The sequence below is a fragment of the Mus caroli genome, unplaced genomic scaffold, assembly GCF_978045245.1.
Source record: "Mus caroli unplaced genomic scaffold, Mus_caroli_1 scaffold_14, whole genome shotgun sequence".
Taxonomy (NCBI): domain Eukaryota; kingdom Metazoa; phylum Chordata; class Mammalia; order Rodentia; family Muridae; genus Mus; species Mus caroli.
The window spans coordinates 52973012-52999221 of record NW_028227269.1 but is presented as its reverse complement, the minus strand read 5'-3'; the positions used below and the strand labels follow the sequence as shown (position 1 = coordinate 52999221).

Below are 26210 nucleotides of genomic sequence, written 5' to 3'. Positions count from 1 at the left end.
AGACTGGCTTCTCCATGTATACCTTGGTTATTATAAACAGGTCTTGAAAAAAGTCTTACATATATGTAGTATGAAGTACAACTTACTGTCAAATAGAATAATCCTTTATATGTCTACTTTTTTTTTTTTTTTAAAGGCTCTGTTTCTCTGAACCAGGCTGACCTTGAACTCTGAGATCTGCCTGCTTCTGCTTCCTGAGTGCTAGGGATTAAAGCCTATGTCGCCACCACCTGTTTGGTTTGTACTTCCTAAAAACAAATCTAGAGCTAGATTTTGTTTTTGGAACAGGGTCGTGAACTCAGCTTTTAAAAGAGTGAAAAAGACGTGGTAGATTGAGTTAATAATAATAACTTTTTTTTTTTTAAGATTTATTTATTTATTATATGTAAGTACACTGTAGCTGTCCTCAGACACTCCAGAAGAGAGAGCCAGATCTCGTTACGGATGGTTGTTAGCCACCATGTGGTTGCTGGGATTTGAACTCTGGACCTTTGGAAGAGCAGTCGGGTGCTCTTACCCACTGAGCCATCTCACCAGCCCAATAATAATAACTCTTAAGGTATAGTGCAAAGTATATAATATAAGGTGTGCAAAAGCGAAGTAACAGAAAAGTCAGGAAGCTAAGAACTAGGTCTCAGGGCTGGAGAGATGGCTTAGCAGTCAAGAGCACTGGCTGCTTCTGCCGAGGACCCAAGTTCAATTCCCAGCACCCACATGGTAGCTCACATTTGTCTATAACTCCAGTTCTAAAGGATCTGGCACCTCTACACAGACATGTGTAGGTAAAACACCAATGCACATAAAAATAGTAAATCTTAAAAGAACAAACAGGCTGAAGAGATGGTTCACTGTGCTTGCTGTACAGACATGAGGATCTCAGTTCAGACCTCCAGAACCTGCTGAAAGAGAAAGTTGGACATAGCAGTATATACTTAAAATTCCAGTACTGGGGACATGAGTACAGGCAGATCCTGGGGGTGGGTGACCCACCAAACTGTCAGCTTCAAGTTTGATGAGAGACCCAGTCTGAAAAGATAGGATCAGGTAGGGATGGTGTCATACTCCTTTAATCGTACTATGTGAGAGGGACAGGATAGCTGACCTACGCTTGCAAGTTCTCATATGGCCAGGGCTACACAGTTGATACCTTATCTTAAAAAAGTATGTGTGTGTGTATGTATATATATATATATATGTGTGTGTGTATGTATGTATATGTATATATGTGTGTATATATAGCATCGTGACAGGTGACATTGACACTTGACTTTAACAGCACAAAGCACATGCACCCCCCACGTGTTTATAAGCCGGACACAAGAACTAAAGGCAGAGAAGTAAAGTTTGTTAAAGGGATGCAAAGGAACTCTCTGAAAATGAAAGAGGTCTTTCAGTATCTCAGTTTGGCATTTTGCAATATTAAGACTTGCATATTATATGTAAATTTTACCTAAAAATTATAATCATGGACTAAATCAGCAGTTATTTGGGTTTTGTTTTTGTTTGTTTGGTTTGGTTTTTTGAGACAGGGTTTCTCTGTATAGGCTTGGTTGTCCTGGAACTCACTTTGTAGACCAGGCTGGCCTTGAACTCAGAAATCTACCTGCCTCTGCCTCCCACATAATGAACTTTTATTTCGTCCAGTGGTTCTCAACCTTCCTTATGCTGCCACCCTTTAATACAGACCCGCATGTTGTGGTGACCCTCAATCATAAAATTGAAACACACAAAAAAAGTTCATTATGTGACACAGAGACATTTATAAAGATAGAAGAATCAAAATCACCATTGCACACACTAGCAAGATTTTGCTGAAAGGACCCAGATATAGATGTCTCTTGTGAGACTATGCCGGGGCCTAGCAAACACAGAAGTAGATGCTCACAGTCAGCTATTGGATGGATCACAGGGCCCCCAATGGAGGAGCTAGAGAAAGTACCCAAGGAGCTAAAGGGATCTGCAACCCTATAGGTGGAACAACATTATGAACTAACCAGTATCCCGGAGCTCTTGACTCTAGCTGCATATGTATCGAAAGATGGCCTAGTCGGCCATCACTGGAAAGAGAGGTCCATTGGACTTGCAAACTTTATATGCCCCAGTACAGGGGAACACCAGGGCCAAAAAGTGGGAGTGGGTGGGTAGGGGAGTGGGTGGGAGGGTATGGGGGACTTTTGGGATAGCATTGGAAATGTAAATGAGGAAAATACCTAATAAATATTAAAAAAAAAAAAAAGGAGAATCGAAAAGACATGTCTTCTGGGGCATGGTGGTGGGTACCTATAATTCCATTGAACCTGTAAATCCTAGCCCTCAGGAGTCCTTCCTTGAATTCAAGGTCAATCAGGGCTGTAAAGTGAAACCTTGTCTCAGATAACAAACTGGGAAAAGTCAAGTGTTGTGCCATAGATAAGGGGGGGCTTGTATTTGATATAGAAAGATGAGAAAGTTGAAGAAAAAAACTTTTAATTATGTGGAGTAATCTTTGTTTTCTGAGACAGAGTCCTGGCATACAGCTCAGGCTGGCCTGTTGCTCATTATGTAGCCTAAGCTAGCCGCAGACTTTGACTCCTCTTGGGCCTTCTGTCTGTGGGATTTCAGAGTGCACCACACACCTGGTTGCTGATTCTTATCAGGTGTGTTTAGGAACTGCTGGTGTGGGCAATAAAAACAAAACAACAACAACAAAAAAAAACAGGTGGGGAAATATGCGTGTAGCTCTGCAGTAAAGCCCTTGCTTACCAAGTGCAAGGATGAACCGGGACACCCTACCCCATCACGCCCCACCCACCCCCAGCTCGTGCGTGCCTGCACACAGAACAAGATAAATAAAGGTAAAGTTATTCCCAAAACTATGTGATTCGTGTACTCGTTTGCTTTGGGTGTTGCAACAAATCACCTCAAATGGGCTAAAACAACAGCAATTTTTAGAATTCTAGAGGACAGAGGTCAGCATGACTGCCCAGAGACCCAGTACCTTCCCCCCGAGTCTGTAGGGTCTTCTTTCTCTTTCAACTTGGAAGTAGGTGGAACATGGCTGCGCTTTGCAGTCAAGCAGCCTTTTCTCAGTTGAATTAGTTGGGCTTGTTTTGAGACAGGGTTTTAAAACCATACAGCCTTGGCTGCCTTGAAACTTGATCTGTAGATCAGGCTGCCTCTAACTTACAGCGCTTCATCTGCTTCTTCCTCCAGAGGGTAAGGACCACCATGCAAAGTTGTTTGTCCCTAAAGACTGGTATAGGCTGGAGAGATGGCTCAGCGAGCACTGACTGCCCTTCCAGAGATCCCGGGTTTCAATTTTCAGCAATTGCATGGTGGCTCACAACCATCTGTAATAGGACCTGATGCCCTCTTCTGGTGTGTCTGAAGACAGTGACAGTGTGCTCATCCATAAGATAAATAAAATAAAAATAAATAAGGCTTAAAGTACACCAGAATGATCTCCTCTGGAAAACCCTAAGTGAATCACATCTGCAAAATCCTTTTGGCCACATAAGGCCCAATTGCAGATTGTGCGGATTTGGATAGAGATACCTTTTGGGAGCCATTAGCCAGCCTGCCACAGGAATTATTTTAAAAGTGGCTTGAACATGAGTTAAGTAAACAAACCAAAAAGGAAAACCAGTTCCTACACTTTTGCTGGTGGAGGTTAAGATGGGGTCTAGCTGGTCTTGTATTTGCCATTCTGCCTCAGCCTCCTGAGTCCTAGGACCACAGGAGAGTATAGGCCTGGTCTCTGGTTTGTTTTTGTGTTGTCTTGTTGCTTAAGACCACATAGCTGCCAGTAATGCAGAGGGTCCTACCCCTGCTTCTAACCCTCTTGGGCTCCTTCATGCGCATGGTGCACATATTTACACTCAGACGCGCACACACACAGATAAAATAGAGCAAATTTTCTTCATGTTGTGCTTTCTCTTTTTTAGCTTAAAGCAATAAATGTAGATCTCCAGAGTGATGCTGCTCTGCAGGTGGACATTTCTGACGCTCTCAGTGAGAGGGATAAAGTCAAGTTCACTGTTCACACAAAGGTAAAGTGGGGCTTTGTGTTTTGCGTTACTTTAGAAAGGCTGTTACTTGTGTAATATGTTTATTGGAACTTAAATTTTAAGTATATTGGAGTCATAGGTCTTAATTGGCTGCTATTTTAACAAACAAGATTAGGGAAGTTACTTTTTGTTTGTTAAGTGTTTTTCGAAATGGTATGTAGTGTTCTGCCTGTCTTGGAACTGCCTATGTAGACTAGGCTGGGAAAGTTACTTGTGTAATGATTTTAGGAATTATCATAGAACGTAGTCTGACCAAGTAGCTTTGGCTGTCTAGGAACTCACTGTGTAGACTGGGCTCACCTCAACTCCTAGGTCTGCCTGCCTCTGCCTCTGGCCTGCTGGGATTAAAAGTGAGCACCTCCGCACCGAGCTAAAGTATAGATTTAAGGGATGATATCAATACAATATATAAGTGCCTATTAACTTGTTTTTCAAAGATCTGAGGATAATGTTACTTTTATTCAAGAAAATTGTTGTCTTTACAGAGTTCATTGCCAAATTTTAAGCAAAATGAATTTTCAGTCGTTCGACAACATGAGGAATTTATCTGGCTTCATGATTCCTTTGTTGAAAATGAAGACTATGCAGGTTACATTGTAAGTATGGGGCAGGGGTCTTTTTTCTTCTTCCTTCCTTCCTTTCTTCCTTTTTCTTTTCTTTTTTTTTTTCTGATGTGCATGTATCTAGGTGTTGTGTGTGCAGGTACCCGCAGACGCCAGAAGAGATACCCTAGAATTTGAGTTACAGCAAGTTGTAAGCTGCCTGACATGGGTGCTAGGAACCAAACTTAGGTCCTATAGGAGAGTACCAAACTGCTGAACCATCTCTCCGGCTCTTCATTTATTTGTAATGATGTATCTGTGTATCTGTGTGTGGGTGTGTACATGTGCCTGTGGAGGCCAGGGCATTGGATGTCCCTGGGGCTGGGCTTATAGGTGGTTGTGAGCCACTCAACAGTGTCAGGAGCTGTTCTTGGCTCCTCTGCAAGACACTGATATCTTTAGTTCTAAGCATACCCCAGCCTGAGTTTTCATTTTCTAAGAGCATTTTGGAAACTCCTGTGGTTTCGTTTAGCATTTTTAGTAACTGATGTGATTTGTAAAATGGCAGCTGTGAGGCGTTGGCTTACCACCTTTTATCCTGGGCTGTCTTGTCTGACTTTGAGTCTGTTACATTTCTTACTTGATCTTGAATTCTTTGGGTTTTTTTCAAAGTAGAGTCTTGCTGTATTGCCCAGCCCCTTCCTGGTCTGGAACTCACTCTATAGTCCAGGCTGACGTTGAACCTGCAACAGTCTTGACGCTGCCTGTCAATTTCTAGGACTATAGATAGGAGCCCTTCTGAGTTTGGGTAGTTACTGGTAGTTTGGGTAGTTACTGGTAGTTTGGGTAGTTACTGGTAGTTTGGGTAGTTGTTACTGGTAGTTTGGGTAGTTGTTACTGGTAGTTTGGGTAGTTGTTACTGGTAGTTTGGGTAGTTACTGGTAGTTTGAAGTGGGTGATTAATGAGGAAATGTTTTCTGGATTTGGGCTCTGAGTGGACAGGTACTTAAAGGTTAGAAGGTTCCTGAAGACATGGCAGTCAAGAATAAGTAGTTAGTTATTCTTCCCTAGCTGTTGACATTTATGAATTCCCTGAGGTCATCACAACTTCATTGTGTCTCCATCCTGAGACACACACACACACACACCCTTGACTTGTATAGCTCAGGATTTGGTGACTGAGCAATAATGCCTTCTTTCTGTAATCTAACCCCATCTTTTCCTCCAACCTCTCACAGGAGAGTACCTTTTTCCGCTTTCTCTACCAGGAGGCCAACTATTCCTCATCAAGGCTTTTAAAAGAGTGTATATCATAAAGAGTATGTATCATAAAGAGTATAAGTTATCTGTAAGCTCTTTGCTCACCATGGTGCCTGCTGTATAGGAGCTGTTTAATGTGTATATCCTGAAGTGTATGATGCTGTCTGACTCTGTCCCTTTTCTCAGAGCAATTTGTTGTTGTTTGTTTTGTTTTTTAACTTAGGGGAACTGGAGAGATGGCTCAACAGTTAGGGGTGCTTGCTGCTCTTTCAGAGACCCAAGTTCAGTTCCCAGTACCCATATGGCAGCTCACAAATGTCTGGGAACTGCCGGGATCCTATGCATTCTTCTGGCCTCTGTGAGCACTAGGCATGCATATGGTACGCAGACATAATCAGAGGCAAAACACAAATGCACTTCAAGTTCTTTAATTTTAAAAATTCAATTCATGCTTATCTATTTATTTGGGCTTTTTTAAGATTAAAGATAGATTTTTTTTTCATGCAGTATATTTATATTCTAATCATGGTTTCCCTTTCTTCATTGCCTCCCAGATTCTCCCCAACTCCCCACCCATTCATCTCCACACCCATCCATCCCCACACCTTCCTGTTTAGATAACAGACAAAAACAAAAAACAAAAAAAAAAACGGAGGGGGCACACACACACAGATTGGAAACTAGAATATACAAGTGAAAGACTGGTAGGGTTAAAAATGCCCAGACAAAACATTATGATTAAAAAAGTGTGTGTGGGGGCTGGTGAGATGGCTCAGTGGGTAAGAGCACCCGACTGCTCTTCCGAAGGTCCAGAGTTCAAATCCCAGCAACCACATGGTGGCTCACAACCATCTGTAACGAGATCTGGCGCCCTCTTCTGGAGTGTCTGAAGACAGCTACAGTGTACTTACATATAATAAACATATAATAAATAAATCTTTAAAAAAATAATAAATAATAAAAAAGTGTGTGTGGTGTGTGTGTGTGTGTGTGTGTGTGTGTGTGTGTAAGTGTAAGTGTAAGTGTAATACTATCAAGTTCATTTGTGTTGGCTGTTTGCTGCTATGGTGGGACCTGTCCTTAAGTGTGATTTTTGTACACAGTGAGACTCTATTGGAGAAAACTAATTTTCCTTTGAGAGAGATTATCAGCTAGAGATAGCTTCTTTGTTAGGGATGGGAGCTCATGTCTACTTCCTCCTCTCTTTGCTGGGATCCTGTCTGGCTTAGACCTGTTCAGACCCTGTACATGCTGCCAGTCTGGAAGGTCATCTGTGCATCCTGTTGTATTTAGGAGGAGTGAAGGCCTTCCTTCCTTGGTGACTTCTTCAGAGCCCTGAGAGGGGAGGTTTAATAGAGACATCCATTTAGGACTGGTTGTTCCAAGGTCTCTTACTTTATACATGGTCCAGTTGTGGCTCTCTGTACTTGTTCCCACCAGCTTCTCTGATGGCTGAGCAAGACACTGATCTACTTTCCAGGGCATGACCACTGTCTTAGGCAAAAGCTTATGCAGCCAAGGCCGGCCTTTGGTTTGCTGTATGGAGAGCACCAGCTCCATGAGTGCTGGGATCATGGGTGCATGCCCCCATGCCCGGCCTGCCTTTCGGTGCTGCAGAGCTTCTACCCTAAGCCATCACTCCACCCCTTGAGGACTGTGCTAAAACAAACAAACAGACTAACAAGTAGATAAAGGATGATGGCAACTGGCCACTTGGAGGGGTGAGGCAAGAGGGTTTGGTTTTTCAAGATCAGTTTACTCTATATAGCTCACTCTGTAAGCCAGCCAGGCTGGCCTCAAATTCACAGAGATCAGCCTACTTCTTCCTCCCAAGAGCTGGGATTGAAGATGTGGACCACCACCACCAGTAGAACCCACAGATCTTGATTTCTCGAACTGGAAATGTTTTCTAATCTGAATTTTGGCATCTCAGGTGCTCAGTTCTTTTTGGTTTTTCGAGACAGGGTTTCTCTGTATATCCCTGGCTGTCCTGGAACTCACTTTGTAGACCAGGCTGGCCAGAAAATCTGAAAATCAGAAATCTGCCTGCCTCTGCCTCCCAAGTGCTGGGATTAAAGGCGTGCACCACCACACCTGGAGCTCAGTTCATATTTTGTACTTTGGCATTATCAAAACATTGTTGTATTTTGTTGAGTCGGAGTTTCACTTGTAACTAAGGCTGTACTCAGAAGTATTAGCTTGGCCTCACACTTGCAGCCATCCTACTCCAGTCTCCCGAGTACTGGAGCCATCATCCTCAGATACAGCACTGAAAGAAATGGAACGGGGCTGATGGGATGGTCATCAGGGAAAGTATCTGCCACCAAGCCCTGAAGGCCTGAGTCTGACCCCAGGTCTCAGATGGTAGAAGAGGAGAGCCAGTTCCTGCAAGTTGTTCTCTGATCACTATACGTGCTAGGATTAGTGTGTGTGTGTGTGATCACTATACATGCTAGGACTAGTGTGTGTGTGTGTGTGTGTGATCACTATACATGCTAGGGCTAGTGTGTGTGTGTGCGCGCACTAGTGTGTGTGCTCTCGCGAGAGTGCACACACACACACACACACACACGCACGCACGCACCCCCCCCCACACACACACACACAGGTTTAAAAAAAAACTAAATCACCGGGCGTGGTGGTGCACACCTTTAATCCCAGCATTTGGGATTAAAGGCGTGCACCCTTTGGCAGAGGCAGGTAGATTTCTGAGTTCCAGGACAGCCAGGGATATACAGAGAAACCCTGTCTCGAAAAACCAAAAATAGTAAAACGAAAAAAAGAAATAATTCCTTAAAGTTAGTTATTTGGTTTTGTTAAAGATCCCACCAGCACCACCAAGACCTGATTTTGATGCTTCACGGGAAAAACTGCAGAAGCTTGGAGAAGGGGAAGGGTCGATGACAAAGGAAGAATTCACAAAGATGAAGCAGGAACTGGAAGCGTATGTGATGTTTTTTGTTACTTTTGTTAATTGTGCTCTCTGATACCCGTTTCACTGTAGTGAGTGAAAAAGCCAGGGTAAGTCATAATGATCTGTTAATGGCCACGATCAGAGCCTCTTCAGAAAAAGAGCACCATTGTCTTCATTGTCAGATTTTAAATTATTTAAATAGACTCTGAAAGTTGAAAATTGAGCATCTAAAACCTTATTGAAGGAAGGCAATATGACCTTAAAACGTTACCCATTTTCTAAGAATTATTTATAAGGCCTCAGTCATCCTCACCTGTCTCTGTTTTCTCAGCGTGTATCTGCCCTACAGCTTCCATTTCTTGTAAAAAGTGTGCTGAACATCTCTTTACATGTTTTCTTTTATGGCCTGGTCTATAGAGTGAGTTCCAGGACAGCCAAGGCTATACAGAGAAACCCTCTCTTGAAAAAAGAAAAACAAGCCGGGCGGTGGTGGTGCATGTCTTTAATCCCAGCGCTTGGGAGGCAGAGGCAGGCGGATTTCTGAGTTTGAGGCCAGCCTGGTCTACAAAGTGAGTTCCAGGACAGCCAGGACTATACAGAGAAACCCTGTCTCGAAAAAAACAAACAAACAAAACAAAAAAACAAAAAAAAAAGAGAAAGATATATAATAAAACAGGCATGGTGGTGCGTGCCTTTGAACCTAGCACCTGGAAAACAAAAGCAGGTGTATCTCAGATGGAGGCTACACAGTGGATGCCAGGCTGGCCAAGGCTACACAGTGAAAAGAGCCTAATCATAGTAGCACAAACCAGCAAGGTCTGCTGGCACAAGCCTTTAATCTAAGCACTGTGGAGGCAGAGACTGTCAGATTTCTGTGAGTTTGAGGCCAGCCTGCTCTACAGAGTGAGTTCCAGGACAGCCAGATCTATTACAGAGACAGACAGATAGACACTGACTCGAAAAACAAACAAAATGGGGGGTAGGAGGGAAGCACAGACCTCTAATCCAGTACTTGGATGGTAAAGGCAGGAGTTCAAGGCCAGCCTCATCTATATAGTGACTTAACTCCACCCTGGGTCACATAAAACTCTGTCTCAGAACAACAACAAAACATGTCAAGTGCTTGTGTATCTCCTTCCCTCTCCTCTGCCAGCTCTAGGGGACCTAAGATGATGACAGGACACACTGATGAGAATAGTCAGACAAGTTCTCTTCTCATTAATTTCTTTTAGGGGGCTGGAGAGCTGGCTCAGAGGCTAGAGTGCTTGCAGCTCTTGCAGAGGACCTGAGCCTATCAGATGGCTTACAACTGTGACTCCAGCTTGGGGTATCTGACAGCCTCTTCTGGCCTCCCTGGCAATGAAACACATGTGCACAAACACATGCAGACAAAAGTATTATTTTTATATACCCTCAGAACACATTAAGTTCTTGAAATTTTGATCATTTTTTACTTTTAACATACTTGACAAGATAGTTTCACTCTCTTTTGAACTTTGTCATTTTGGGAGGTGTGGAAATTTACTTTAGTTTTTATGATAGTAGGCATGCCATCATGTGTGATCTTGTATCCCAGAGCATCCCAGGCTGCCTGCCAGAAACAGAGATGTTTGCCAGCCACCCTTCCAGATCTTAAGTGATGATCACAATATGGCCTGCCATCTCTCCCTTTGTGCATTTTCTTTATCTTTAAGTTTGCTTTCAAGCATCTAATCACAATGTTGCTAAACTCCTTGTCAGAATGCTGAGTGATTTATAATGAAGCAATAAATGAACAAAGTAGATGATTGTTAAAATGTAAAGTGACACATCAGAATTCTGTCAGTTCTAGGTGCAATAGTAGTCAGACTAGAAGCTAGAAACTATCGGAATACATTATTGTTGAAGCTCTGGCTTCTCCGTGGCCCTGGTCATGGTTCTTCTGTGGTCTGGGTAGGGATTGGAGAGCAGAACACTGGGTTTGCTCTACTGCCCACCTGCATCCTCTGCACCTTTCTTTTTGTCTTCACTGAGTGACCACCCTCCCAGAGCTCAAACTACTCCCAACACTGGCCCTGCTGGGGTGCTGGTACGTAAAACTTACTCTTCTTGCACGAAGTTGAAGCAAGACTATCTCACACACACACACACACACACACACACACACACACACACAAACCAAAACTGTTGTGTGCTGCTCTATGGCTGCTTGAATGCATTGATAATGTAACTTAAACACATTTCTTCAGTATGATGGCATAAGTAGTTGCTCTGTGGTACATGTGTGTGAAAATAATATTAACACTGAAAAATGATTAATGAAGATTTGCGTATCTTTTGCATATGTATATTCAGGCTACAATTATATAAAAATTGTGTTGTTGTTAAGGTTGTATCATAATTATTCTATACCTAAAAAACAAATATCCCAACCTAACATCAACTTGCATAATAGAAAAGTTTGTTAAGAGTTGAGATTTTTAACATTTACATGTAGTAAACACTAAAATAGCATGAGGCTTTCTCAGAAATGAATCTTAAACTTCTACTTAACAGTGCAACTAAAAGCTTTGTTGATATGAATTATGTCATGCATTTTTAGTTTTACATTTATAATGCTCCAGTGAATGGAGCTTGGGATGACTTTGTAGTTGAATCCATTGTTTATACTCTTAATTTTGTCTCGTTTCTAGTGAATACCTGGCGATCTTCAAGAAGACAGTTGCAATGCATGAGGTGTTCCTGTGTCGGGTTGCAGCGCATCCTATTTTGAGAAAAGATTTAAATTTCCACGTCTTCTTGGAATATAATCAAGATGTGAGTGTCAGACTAATGAGAGCAGCGATGGAAGTTGTTGCTGCCGTCTGTTATTTTTATAAGGGTTTTGAAGGTGGGAGAGGAGCACGGTCCTGGCCCAGCTGGGCTTGATGCTAGCACCGGATGCTTTAGAGTCAGGGAGCGATAAAGAACTCCTTCCACCATGTGGGACCTGGAGGTCACACTTTAGTTGCCAGTGGTCCCCTTTAGTTTTTCAGGGTCCGAATGCTTTGATTTTTCAGGGCAGTTTAAAGTGCCACATTTTCAGTAGCAAAGTAGTTTTAGTAGGCCTTGAGGGGATCAGTTAAATCAAGTTATAAGTTGAACTTCCATAATCTGAAAGCCTGAATTCAAAAACTTTGTTTCTCTGAAACAGAAGCCAAAGTATTCCAGATTGGCCTCAAACTCTGTGCAGCCCTGGATGGTATGGGGTGCCTGCTCCTCTTTCCCCATCGTGATTGCTGTGATTATAAGCATGTGCTATTGAGATCAGTTTGAATGTGGTGCGGGGGAGATAACCTAGAGATTTAGTTAGCCTCTCTGAACTGAGCTATGTCCCTAGCCCCAAACCTTTTTTTTTTCTATTATTTTTAGTCTGTATTTCAGTCTAGCCTCAAACTCAGTACTGTCTCTGTTTGCTTACTTTGTTTTAAAATTACAGGCATGTGCCAGACTGAAACCCAAACCTTTTATTTTTTTAAACCATTTTCATACTCAGTAAGTTTCAGGGCCAGTGAGGTGCCTCAGAGAAGAAGCTCTATCCCCTGTGTTCCATATAACCTTTTCTCTTAACACCAAGCCCCCAGCTGAGCCCTGGGCCAGATTGTTTGATATTCAAGCATTCTAAGTTTTAGTTATATTAATTAATGTAAGGCCAAATGCTTATTTTTGTGGCATAAGAAGTTTCTATTGGCTAGGCAATAATCCCAGCACTTGGAAGCAGAGGCAGGTGGATTTCTGTGAGTTCATGTCCAGCCTAGTGTACAGAGTAAGTTTCAGGATAGCCAGGGCTACACAGAGAAGCTGTCCTGAAAAACAACACAAAACAACCACCTAGAAACTGAGAGACGTTCCTTTTGTAAACTCAGGGGTGGGGAGCTAATGGTGATAATCAGTTTGGTGGCTCTAAGTTTATTGTTTGTTTTTCAGTAAAGAATGCAAATATGAAAGTAAAATGTTATTTTAAAAGTACTTATAAACTGGGCGTGGTGGCGCATGCCTTTAATCCCAGCACTCAGGAGGCAGAGGCAGGCGGATTTCTGAGTTTGAGGCCAGCCTGGTCTACAAAGTGAGTTCCAGGACAGCCAGAGCTACACAGAGAAACCCTGTCTCGAAAAACCAAAAAAAAAAAAACAAAAAACAAAAAACAAAAGTACTTATAAGAATAAATAACTGTGGGTTGGAGAGATGGCTCAGCAATTAAGAGCACTGACTGTTCTTCCAGAGGACCTGGGTTTAATTCCCATCACCAGCATGGCAGCTCACAACTGCCTATAACTCCAGATCTGGGGGACTAGACACTCTGACACAGACATACATGCAAGCAAAACACCAATGCATGTGAAATAAAAATAAAAAAGTTTTTTTTTAAGTAAATAATTGTAAAAGGGCTAAAGCTGTAACTCCATTTAAGTGCTCACCTGGTACGTGACAGCCTGGGTTCTTGAGCTCCCAGCTCTCCTGGCTGGTCTGGAACGCCACACATAGGGAGTTGACCAGGTTGTCTTCTTGGTGCTGAGATTAAAGGGGTGCACCATCACACCTGACTCTAGCACTTTTTAAAGAATTTTTAGTTACATTTCTTTATTGTATGTGGGTACACTTGTGGAGGACACAGGATGGTTTGTGAGAGACCTTTCCTTCCACCATGTAGAGTCCAGAATTGAAGGTGTGTGTGAAGACAGATACAGTGTACTCATATAAGATAAATACATACATCTTAGAAAGAAAAAAAGAAAGAGAAAGAAAGGAAGGAGGGAAGGCAGGAAAGAATTTGCCTAATGTATTTTAGAGCTGGTAGAGAATCATAACAATGTGGTGTTGTCTACTACATTTCTTTTTTTTTTCCCTAAGATTTATTTATTATATACAGTGTTCTGCCTACATATATGCCTGCATGCCAGAAGAGGGCGCCAGACCTCAGTACAGATGTTTGTGAGCCACCATGTGGTTGCTGGGAGTTGAGCTCAGGCCCTCTGGTTGAGGACTCAGTGTTTTCAACCTCTGAGCCACCTCTCCAGCCCCTACTACATTTCTTATGAATAAAGGAAATCCTGTATTAAACTTATTTTGTGTTTTTGTTTTTTGTTTTATTGTCTTTCAGTTGAGTGTTCGAGGAAAAAATAAAAAAGAAAAACTCGAGGATTTCTTTAAAAACATGGTTAAGTCAGCAGATGGAGTCATTGTTTCTGGAGTAAAGGTAAAATTTATACTTGATGAGTAGCACTAGGGGAGAATAGACTTTGTTTTGTAGATAGGGTTTTGCTGTATAGCTCTGGTTGGACTGGAATTCACACAGACCCATTTGCCTGTGCCTCTCATATTCTGGGATTAAAGGTGTGTGCCCCTATACCTGGCTGCCCTATGTATTTTATGAATGCTCTGGAGGTCCGACCATGAGGCAGCAGGAGAGAGATCTAAGGGAGAACTGTCTATGTAAAATGGATATTAAATCCCATGTACCCAGGGCCTTCAGGGTGCAGGACAGACGGCTGTAGGCTGGCCTGCCTCTGAGCACTTGCTCTTGCTTGCAAGTATGGGTGCAGACCTGGGTTTGGATTTGGGTAGATAGAAGCTGAGGTTTCCAGAGTGTCTTTGGGTAAAGTGTGATCTTGGGAAAACTGCCTTCTCTGAGTCTGTTTCTCCATCTTCAAATGAAGTAATATCACATGGTTCATGGGATTGTGGGAAAGATAATCTGGCATCTTTTTCTGTAAATGTTACAATATCAGCAAATTCTAGATAAATAGTGCTTCTAAGCCGGGCGTGGTGGCGCACGCCTTTAATCCCAGCACTCGGGAGGCAGAGGCAGGCGGATTTCTGAGTTTGAGGCCAGCCTGGTCTACAAAGTGAGTTCCAGGACAGCCAGGGCTACACAGAGAAACCCTGTCTCTAAAATAAACAAACAAACAGTCTATTTCATGTTACTGCCAGCTCTTAAGTTACTGCAGCTCTTAAGTATGAGCTATTTGACTTTCCCTCTGAACTGGTGTTAACAGTCCAAGTGTTGACTGCTCTCCCATGGAGACTCAGTCTGCATCCTCTCTGCTGTTGCTGTGCATTAATAGTTAATGGATTTTCTTAGCTCGTAAATACAAACATCCATTCTACACAGACAGTTCTCCCTTAATCCCATATTAGCTATGATTTTGGTAGTCAGTGGACATTTTTGAACATGTATAATATATTCATTTGAGGCTTGTGCTTACAGTCTTCATTATAACCCTACGAGTTAGATGTTTATCCTCATTTTCATGGTTAAGAAAAGTGGTATGTTTGAAGTGATGGTTAAATGCCATTTTCTTTAAAGCAGACTCTTGGTCAGATTCTGTTGCTATAAATGCTAAATTATATAAGTGACTCAAAGAATAGTTGCTAGAAAGCACTAATAGTGATTTTATTTTCTAATTTAAAACATATATCTAGCCTTATTTCAAGAAGAGATTGGGGGCTGGAGAAATGATTGTTCGGTGTTAATACCATAGGCTGTCTTCCAGTGGACCCAGGTTTGATTCCTGGGTCTGCAATTCAGCTTCAGGGAATCTACTGCCCTCTTTTGTTCTCTGTGAGCACTAGGCACACAGGTGGTGCACAGACATTCATGTAAACAAAACACCAATACATGTGAAAGGAAAATAGATAAATGTTAAAAAAAAAAAAAAAAAAGATTGAAAGTGGTGCTTAACTGTATCACTGTTCCCACAGAGCTCATTTGGCTAGGTTTGTCCCAGCAGTTAGTTTGCTAGGCAGCCCCTGAATGACCCGTGAAATGTATAATAGATCAGGAAAAATAGGTTTCTCATGTATAGATGCCAGAGCTTCCCCCTTCTTCAAAAACATCTGTTCACTCCTCCTGCAGTGGTGTGTGTGGCATCCTGTTTCAGGGTAAACACACTCTAGCCTTCAGCCATAAACCCTGGGCTTGTCTGCTAAAGTCTCGCTGTGCCAATGGCGAAAAGCCAGAGTCCTAGAAGGTAGCGCTCCTTTCCTGACTGTAAGTGATGACAAGGTTTCAGATCACAGTAGAGCGAGCATGTGTAAACAGCCACTGCTCTTTCCTCATCCCGCAGGATGTAGACGACTTCTTTGAGCACGAACGAACATTCCTTTTAGAATATCACAACCGGGTTAAGGATGCATCTGCTAAGTCGGACAGAATGACAAGATCTCACAAAAGTAAGGCTTCTGTGGTAAAACTTTTTTTTTCTTTCAAGATTTGTTTGTTTTGCTGGCCATGGTGATGCTTGTCTTTAATTCCAGCATTCAGAAGGCAGTCTGCTAGTTCAAGGCCAGCCTGGTCTACATAGTGAGTTGTAGGAAACCCAGTGCACCGTGGAGGCCAGAGAGGACCTGGAGTTGGAGGTGGTTGTGAGCCACCTGATACGAGTGCTGGGAACCAAACCCAGGCAGGTCCTCCACAAGACCTCATGTCGCTAGCCTCCAAACTGAGACTGTAACTGAAATAATTGTAAAGTCAACATGTTACTTACAATGTAAAAGTCTGAATAGGAAGGACAGTGGTCTATGACATTCAGGCCCCCCCCAGTGTCTTCTTTGGGTCAGAATGTATCCCAAACTGTTCTTGAAATCACTGTGTAACCAAAAATGTCCTGGAGCCTCTGGTCTTCCTTTGTTTTGCCTAAACTGAGATTTTAGATATGTGCTGTATCCAGTTTTTATGTGGTGGTGGCCTTAAAGCCCAGTGCTTATCCAGGCGGTGGTGGCGCACACCTTTAATCCCAGCATGGGAGGCAGAGGCAGGCTGATTTCTGAGTTCAATGCTAGTCTGATCTACAAAGTGAGTTCCAGGACAGCCAGGGCTACACAGAGAAACCCTGTTTCGAAAAAGCAAAAAAAAAAAAAAAAAAAAAAAAAAAGTCCCAGTGCTTTATGAATGGTTAGTAAACATATTCCCAGTTAAGCGGCAGGCCTACCCCCCACCCCCACCTGTTTTGATTCAGTCTGGCCATGAACTGTGAGGCTTCCTGCCTCAGCTGTCCCAGAGACCTTTTTAAGCTGTGTCTGTTGGCTTTGTTGGTATGTACTGGTAATCCCATTGCTTGAGGACCAGCCTGGGCTATGTAGCAAGTGAGATGAGATAGCTCAGTGGGTAAAGAGCTGTACTGTACAAGCACTGTTCAATCCCAGGAACCCACATAAAGGTGGAAGAAGAGAATCAGCTCCATAAAGTTGTCCTCTGGCCTGCAGCTGTGACATGCCTGTGCCCATGCTCAAAACACACTTTAAATAATGTTTAGTTTCTTTCTTTTTAGTATTATTAATTTTTTAAAGATTACTTATTTTATGTATATGAGTACACTGAAACAGCCTTCAGACACACCAGAAGAGGGGATTGGCTCCCATTACAGTTTTGTTTGTTTGTTTGTTTGTTTTTTGAACCACCATGTGGTTGATGAGAATTGAACTCAGAACTCAGGACCTCTGGAAGAGCAGCCAGTACTCTTAACCGCTGAGCCATCTCTCCAGCCCCTAATAATAAAGTTTAAATAAATAATGTTTTAAGGAAGAAAAAGAAAAAGGTACGGTGAGGGAATGAATTGAAGAAAATATTAGTGAGTTGTATTAATTTGGCCAAACAGATGGTAGCTAAAGAGAAATGATCATGAGTGTGTATTCCTAGTTGATAATCACAAAATAAAATAGAGCAGCTCATGGTAGTGTGCTCCAGCACTGTGGAGGCAGGGGCAAGAGGATTGAGTGAGCCTTGGGTCACCTCATAATAAGTTCTGGAATTACAGATTTAATAAACACGTTGAGGCTGGAGAGAGATCAGTGGCCAAGAGCGCTTGCTGTTCTTCAGAGGGCCTGAGTTTGATTCCCAGAACCCATGTTGGACAACTCAGTAGCTGCCTGTAACTCTAGCTGCAGGGGGTTTGAAGGCTGTCTCTTTCAGCCTCCAAGGAGATGTGCAGTCAAGAACACATACCCTTACACAGATACACATAATTTAAAATGTTTTTAAACTATAAAAATATAGAACCATTCTAATTTAAATAAGTAATAGTCAAGTGTTTATCAGTTAATTTTGTACAGCGTAAGTATAATGTAAGGATTATTGTTTTAAGAGACAGACACCAATGAAAATACTGCTACTGTATTCCCAGAGATCTAATATGTGGTAATTACTTTGTGCTATGTTCTTGTGTAGCGTGTAATTTATATTCCAGACACTTTGTAATATTGAATAACTCATTGAATCCCCCACATAAATTTTGGTATGGGTACCATTGTCATCCTCATTTCCATATCCGGCTGCTAACACAGGGATGCACCCAAGCGCATTCCTTTCCCACCGAACTAGAAGCACTCACTATAATCCTCTCAGCAAGTGCGTGCGATGCCCGTGGGCAGATCCCTGGAATTGTGCTCAAATTTAGTCCTCTGCCCTGTAGCATCTGTGAATAAAGGCGCTACCATCTGTGTATATCCCCTCTGTATATCAAGTCTCTTGTTTATAATTCCTACCTACCAGACCTTCTCGCAACTTTCTTCATTGCTAGTATCTATTGTCAGGGGACTGCCTGCTTCTTGGTTGGTCATTCTCCTTTTCAGTCCTTCTACTTTTAGACTGTAGCTAGCCGGCTTTTCTGGAGGGGTTGAAAACTCTGGTGGTTTCTAAGACCTTGACCTCCAGAATGCCTCCAGTTTTCCTTTCTTCACTTCCTTGGCTCCCCTTTGTTTCCAGCTGTACTGAGTCACACCCACTCTCTGGGTGTGCTGTTCTCTGTTGCTGTGACCCTTCTCCATGCAGTTCCCTTTAGTCAGGGTGCACTCTCTCTGCCTGGGAAAGACTTGTTCATCCCACACACAGGAGTTCATTCTGTAGTTTCCACCATGTCCCCAGCTTAGGTGGCGTTTTACATATGTGTGTAAAACAAATATGATATGTGCATGTATGTGTGCATATATACACTTCTGCTCCCATCCATCCTAAAGCAGTTCGCATGGCCAATGTTGCCTGCCACACTGCATTACAGTTGCTTGTTCCTTTACTGGGTGTCTTAGATTACATTTTGCAGATAGGAGATCAGTAAGTAGTTTTAAATCAATAGGTTAATATATTATTAAACTTGCTTTTTAATTTTTCAAACTTTCTCCATAGGTGCTGCTGATGATTACAATAGAATTGGGTCTTCATTATATGCTTTAGGAACTCAGGACTCTACAGATATATGCAAGTAAGAATTATAGTTAAGAACGTTAATATAAGTAAAGCAGGCGAAGGGCTTTGCTGGCAGCGAAGGAAATAGTACTTGTAATTTTCATAGGCATTTTAGGATATTTTTATCAACGCATTTTTTTTATAAACTGGGTTTTTATTATTATAAAATACTTGGTTTCTTTTTTTGTCTTCTCATTTTCTAATTATTATTTTAAAATGTTCAACACTTCAGGCTAGGCATGGTAGTACATCCTTTAATCCCAGCACCTAGAAAACAAAGGCAGGCAGATGATCTGTGAGTATGAGGCTAGCATGGTCTACATAGTTAGTTCTAGGCCATCTCTGTCTACAAACCCTCTCGATAGATAAATAGATAGATAGATAGATAGATAGAACCTCTTGATAGACAAACAGAGAAACAGACAGACATTGGACACTTCACATATTTGCTATATATTTCATTTGAAGTCAGGGTGAACTTTTTTTTTTTTTTTTTTTGGTTTTTCAAGACAGGGTTTCTCTGTATCGCCCTGGCTGTCCTGGAACTCACTTTGTAGACCAGGCTGGCCTCGAACTCAGAAATCCGCCTGCCTCTGCCTCCCGAGTGCTGGGATTAAAGGCGTGTGCCACCATGCCCGGCTTGAACTTTTTTTTATAATGCCTTAGTTACCTTTTCCCCCCTCCAGTGGTGGGGCCAACCCTTAAAGTGTTAAACAATTAATGTAGCCTATCACTGAGCTACCACTGTGCCCCACCCCACAGCCCCATTACCCTTCTCAACACTTGGTCATAGGTAGCCCATGCAGGCGTCGGTCTTACTATGTAGCTGAGAATGACTTTGGACTCTGGATTTTCCTGCTTCTGCTACCTGAGTGCTGGCTGCTGGGATTTACAGGCATGCGCTACCATTCCTGTCACTGACATTGAAATTTAAACAATTGTTTTTTACATGTATTTATTTTGTGTATGTATGTGTGATAGGGATCTATATCATATCATGCAGTTGAGACTGGATCAAGTTTGGTAAACCCGACACTTTGTCTCAAAAATAAAACTGGGGAGCAGATATAATATACATCTCATCCTAGTACCTGAGGCTGAGGCGGACTAATTTTGAATTCTAGGCTAGCCTGGACTACATAGTAAGACCTGTCTCATAAAACCAAGAAAGAAGGGGAAAGAAATACATCTTGGAACTGGAGAAATGGCTCGGTTTGGTCCTAGCATCTATGTTGGTGGCTTACAGCTACCTGTAATTTCAGTTCCAGGCGATCCATCACCTTCTTCTGCACGTATATAGAATACTCACACAACATATCTACTTTAAAATTTAAAGTTTAGGGGCTGTGAGATGGCTCAGCAGTTAAGAGCATTGGCTGCTCTTCCAGAGGTCCTGAGTCCAATTTTCAGCAACCACATGGTAGCTCACAACTATCTATAAGGGAAATCTGGTGCCCTCTTCTGGCCTGTATATATGCAGCAGAGCACTCATACATTAAATAAATTAAAAATATTAAAATTATATATATTTTCATGCAGGCAAAACACTCATACACATAAAAATAAGTAATTTAAGTTATACTATATATATTCTTTGTATATTCTATATACATACGTTTTTTTTCTTTCCATTTGTATGTATGTGTGTGAGTGTATGACACCTGTGTGCTAGTGCCCTCAGAGGACAAGGAGTGTGTCCGATCCCTTAGAACTGCAGTTACAGTAAGTGGGAGTCACTGGCTGCATGGTGCTGTGAACAGAACTCGGGTAGCAAGGGCTCTTAACTGGTGAGCCATCTACTACAGGCCCCTCCATTCCAACCCTCTTCTTGTTGACATAGAATCTTACTGTGTAACTGCTGGTCCCTTAACTCACAGACATCTGCCTGCCTCTGCCTCCCAAGCTGGGATTTAAGGGTTAAACCACCACACCCAGCCTGGGGTATTAAAAAATTGATATTTAGACTTGCCACACTGTCTATTTGAAAATAAATTCTGAGATAGCAATTGCTTATTTATTTTTTGTTTTCAGAACAAAGCTGCTATATCTAGAAGTGTTTAAACTGGGGCTGTAGTTTGGTAGTAGAGCCCTTGCCTAGAGTACACGAGGCCCTGGGCTCAATTTTCTTAAGTGCCAAAAATAAAGAACCAAACAATTTTTAAAAAATATTTAAAGACTGGTGAGATGACTTAGTGGTTAAGAGCACTGACTGTTCTTCCAAAGGTCCTGAGTTCAAATCCCAGCAACCATATGGTGGCTCACAACCACCCGTAATGAGATCTGATGTCCTTTTCTGGTGTGTCTGAAGACAGCTACAGTGTACTTATATATAATAATAAAGAAATCTTTTTTAAAAATTGTACTTATTTTATGTATGTGAGTGCACTGTAGCTGTCCTCAGACACACCAGAAGAGGGCGTTGGATTCCATTATAGATAGTTGTGAGCCACCATGTGGTTGCTGGGAACTGAACTCAGGACTTTTGGAAGAACAGTCATGCTCTTGACTGCTGAGCCATCTCTGCAGCCCCAGAACCAAACAATATTATCAGAGGATTCTAAAATCTGTTCTGACTTCAGTGTCTTCCTTTTTTATTTTTTTTAATATTTATTTATTTTATGTATGTGAGTACACTATAGCTGAACAGATGGTTGTGAGCCTTCATGTGGTTGTTGGGAATTGAATTTTAAGACCTCTCCTGGCTCTGGTCAACCCCACTCACTTAAGCCCAAAGATTTATTTTTTATTATAAGATAATAAGTAAATTTATTATTATATAGATAAGTACACTGTAGCTGATTTCAGATGCACCAGAAGAGGGTGTCAGATCTCATTACAAGTGGTTGTGAACCACCATGTGGTTGCTGGGATTTGAACTCAGGACCTTTGGAAGAGCAGTCAGTGTTCTTACCGGCTGAGCCATCTTGCTAGCACCAATGTTTTCCTGTAATTGCTTGCTTTTAAAAAAATGTTTTAACCTTTTTATTTGTTTGTTTTTGGAAATAGTGTCTCACTGTATCTCTATAGACCTTTGTAGACCTATACAAAGGAATTCATAGAAATCCACCTGCCTCTGCCTCCTGAGTGAGGGGATTAAAGGTGTTCACCACCACACTTGGCTGTCTATTTATTTGAGAGACACACACTTCTATGTGTGCATAAATGTAGCAATCAGAGAACAACTTGGAATTTTTATTTCCTTAGCAACATATAGATTCTAGGGGATCAAGATAACACTATTCTGGAGTTTTTAATAAGCAGTTTATTGTTATAAGTGCAGAGAGTATTTTTTTACTGTTGAAGTCTTCAGTTAACAAGACCATCAGATGTTTTATGTGATGAAACAAAAATGTCCTTTATTAATATGGTTTGGAGTCATTATCTCTAAACAAAGTGAAAAATTAATCAGATGATGGTTCTAATGAAAGTATTTTTCCCTTGCAGGTTTTTCCTCAAAGTTTCAGAGCTGTTTGATAAAACAAGAGTAAGTACTAAGCTTGAGAGAACTGCTGCATAGACTGTGCTTATTGGAACATTATGCTGCATTGTAAAACTAACGTTGTACCGCACTGTAAAACAGTGAGGCAGAAGAGAGGTCTCATACTTCTCAGACTTCCACACATGCACGATGCATGGTGGCACAAAGTAAAAGTAATAGTATTGCAAAAAATTGTTCAAACCGGGCAATGGTGGTGCACGCCTTTAATCCCAGCACTTGGGAGGCAGAGGCAGGCGGATTTCTGAGTTCGAGGCCAGCCTGGTGTACAAAGTGAGTTCCAGGACAGCCAGGGCTATAACAGAGAAACCCTGTCTTGAAAAACCAAAAATAAAAATAAAAATAAAAAATAAAAAATAATTGTTCAAAATATCAGCTGTGGTGACATGTCAACATCTAGTGTGTGGGGTCCTAAGGGTAGAGCCGCATTAACAGGACACAGGAGGTACAGAGCCAAGTCAGCCAATGCACACTTTATTCAAGGCTTCAGCTTTTTTTTTTTTTTTCTCTGTATAGCCCTGGCTGTCCTGGAACTCACTTTGCAGACCAGGCTGGCCTCGAACTCAGAAATCTGCGGCCTAGCCGGGCGTGGTGGCACATGCCTTTGATCCCAGCACTTGGTAGGCAGAGGCAGTCGAATTCTCTGACCTTCTGACCTTCAATACTAGCATCTCATGCCGTTCCATTTACCACATTTTGTTCTCGTTTGAATAACTTTTCGCATTCAGGATGCTCTGTGAGCTTGCTCATACTTGGTGGGTTTTTTGTTACCTGTGTTTTACCTACTTGGTGAGTGTGCCTTTAAGAAATAAACAGACAGACAATTTTAACAGTAATTTTAAATACATAATTTTGAGTCAGGTTCTAGCCCAGGTTAGCCTTGAACTCTGTGTAGCTGAGGATAACCTTAGAATATTGCTCATCCTGTCTCTACCTCTCAAGTGCCGGGATTGGATTACATGTGTGTCCCAGCACACCTGACTCATTTCCGACGCATAGGGAAGTTATATAGGGTAGTGAGTAGAGTATAGAATAGTGAAAAATGTCACATACACATCACCAAGGCTCCCTCAAAACCATCATTTCTATGTTGCTTTTTACTTCGTTTTTATTTTCTGTGTTCTTTTATTCCAGATATTCATGTTTATCTTTATTTTCATCTTGGTTTTCTTTTTAAAGTTGAATTATTTTTTAATATAGCCAATACTGAAATGAAAAAAATTTAAAAATTTAAAAAAGGAAAATCCAGGTAGTGGTGGATACCTTTAGTCCCACCACTTGGGAGGCAGAGACTGTAAATTCAAGGTCATCCTGGTTTACAGAGAGAATTCTAGAACAGCCAGGGCCACACAGAGAAATCCTGTCTCAAACAAACAAAAAATATAGCAGTAATATTGTTTTTCTCAATGCTACCAAATACAGATTTCTCCATTTACTTTCTAAGTAATTAAGTGACTTTTTGTGGTATAACTTAAGTCAGGAGACACATTAGATCCTTTATTGCATTTAGCATATAAAACATCTCTTTGGACAGATGTGTTGGTGTACATGTGTAATCCCAGCGCTCAGGAATTAGAGGTAGTTGAATCTCTTGAGTTCAAGGTCGGCCAGGGCTGCACAGTGAAACACTGACTATCTCAGAAAATAAACCAGCAACATCTCTAAGCTGGGTCTGATGGTGCGGTACATACCTTACTTAATTTTAACACAAGAGCAGCAGTGGCAGGGTCCTAAGTTTGAGGGCTTCCCAGGTTTGTGAGTGGAAGGGGCGTTTGAAGGGATGGAGAGAATGAACTGAGAGGAAGCTGGTAAGATGACTTAGCAAGTAAAAGCTTTCCAAAATTCCTGAAACCAATGTAAAGTTGAAAGCAAGGAACCAATTTGCAAAAGTTGTTCTCTGACCTCCATACGTGTCGGAGTGTGTACACTCACATACGCATATGTACATTAATAATAATTTTTTAAAACCACCCCCTCCAAATTACATGAGCCAAATGTAATGGGCATGCCTGTAATCTCAGCACTTGGAGGCTGGGGCAGCGGACTCATGAGTTCAGGCCATCCTGGGCTACTTAGTGAGACACTTTCTCAAAACCATACCTTTATCATCATCATCTCTTTTTTTGGAGGAGGACAGCTTTTGGAGACTCTGTAGTCCTGACTCTCCTGGAACTGTTCTGGAGACCAGACTGGCCTCGAACTCAAGTACTGGGATTAAAGGTGTTAGCCATCACTGCCACCACCTATCTTTCCATCTCATCTCTAAAAGCTTCATCTATGGATGGGCACCTACCAGTGCCATTGCAGTAGATTCTATAATGGTGAAGCTAAAAATGGTAGGAAAACCAGTTTTCAAAGGTAGAAATTCATTAATGTTATTCCATAAATTTGTTATTTATTATTCCACAAATTCATTAATGTTATTTGATTCTTCTGTTCATTTCATGTTAGGATTACAAAAGTCACCCTGAAAAAGCAGAATGGGGTCTGTAGTTCTTCAGTGTTTTAATTAAAATAGAATGTAGCAGGTGATCTAATATACAGGTCCCCTTTTCAGAAAATAGAAGCTCGGGTGTCTGCTGACGAGGACCTCAAGCTTTCTGACCTATTAAAGTACTACTTGCGGGAGTCTCAAGCCGCTAAGGTAACTGCTGTCATTTCTTCAGCTGTGATTGGATGGAAAAGTGTGAAGAGTTGGCTTATGGGGACACTGATTTTATTTTCACGCTGTGCAGTGCTCTGTGATGGATAGGATCCTACCACTTGGTAGGGTGGACAGGAGAAATGAATGTGAGGCTATCTTGGGCTTTGTACAGTAAGACTTTGTCTCAAAAGATAAATAAATGCTGTATGAAAGTAACTTTCGTGGAGCAAGACATCTTTAATCCCAGCACTCTGGAGACAGAAGCAGGTAGACCTCTGACTTGGAGGCCAGCTTGGTGTATAAATTCCAGGACAGCCTGGGCTACGCAGCAAAACCCTGTCAGAATGAATGAATGAATGAGGTGCTCAAATAAGATTCATGTACATGAGCACACTGTAGCTGTACAGATGGCTGTAAGCCTTAATGTGGTTGTTGGAGATTGAATTTAGGACCTCTGCTCACTCCAGCCCAAAGATCTATTTATTATAAATAAGTACACTGTAGTTGTCTTCAGACACGGGTGGTTGTGAGCCACCATGTGGTTGCTGGGAACTGAACTCAGGACCTTTCAGAAGAACAGTCAGTGCTCTTACCCACTAAGGCATCTCGCCAGCCCTACCTACTAGGTTCTGATTTGGTCTAAATAAGTCTCTGGCTGACTTGAGAACACAATTAAATAGTATTTTAAGGGAACTCACACATTTCCTGCTGTATATAAAAGACTTAATTACCAAACAGCAAAGACTTAGAAAAACAAAATCTAAATATTTTAAGACAGATGCAGGAAAGTACTGAGAATACCCTAATTTTCAAAGCAGTTGTGATTTGTGAGCTTGCATGGTTGGGGGGAAGGGGGGGTTGCTGGAATTGAAGATGTGCCCACCCCCCCCAGCTGGCTTGAACGTGGTTCTTGCATTTGTTCTACTACTTAGCATTGTCCCCAGCCCGGTTCTTCACTTCTGAAGGCTTTGTTAAAAATGTGGTTGAAGCCGGGCGTGATGGCGCACACCTTTAATCCCAGCACTCAGGAGGCAGAGGCAGGTGGATTTCTGAGTTCGAGGCCAGCCTGGTCTACAAAGTGAGCTCCAGGACACAGCCAGGGCTACACAG

The 26210-nt window shown here is 41.9% G+C and overlaps 1 protein-coding gene across 1 annotated transcript in view; it reads left to right on the top strand.

Moving 5' to 3' along the window:
* Window positions 1-26210, top strand: part of Snx6 (sorting nexin 6) — a 41345-nt gene that overhangs the window by 8099 nt on the left and 7036 nt on the right. Inside the window, exons 3-11 of the mRNA XM_021178804.3 lie at window positions 3924-4028; window positions 4532-4642; window positions 8671-8792; window positions 11435-11558; window positions 13882-13977; window positions 15848-15953; window positions 18901-18976; window positions 22405-22444; window positions 25014-25100. Coding sequence (XP_021034463.1) covers window positions 3924-4028; window positions 4532-4642; window positions 8671-8792; window positions 11435-11558; window positions 13882-13977; window positions 15848-15953; window positions 18901-18976; window positions 22405-22444; window positions 25014-25100 — 867 coding nt within the window. The remainder of the gene's footprint in view (window positions 1-3923; window positions 4029-4531; window positions 4643-8670; window positions 8793-11434; window positions 11559-13881; window positions 13978-15847; window positions 15954-18900; window positions 18977-22404; window positions 22445-25013; window positions 25101-26210) is intronic.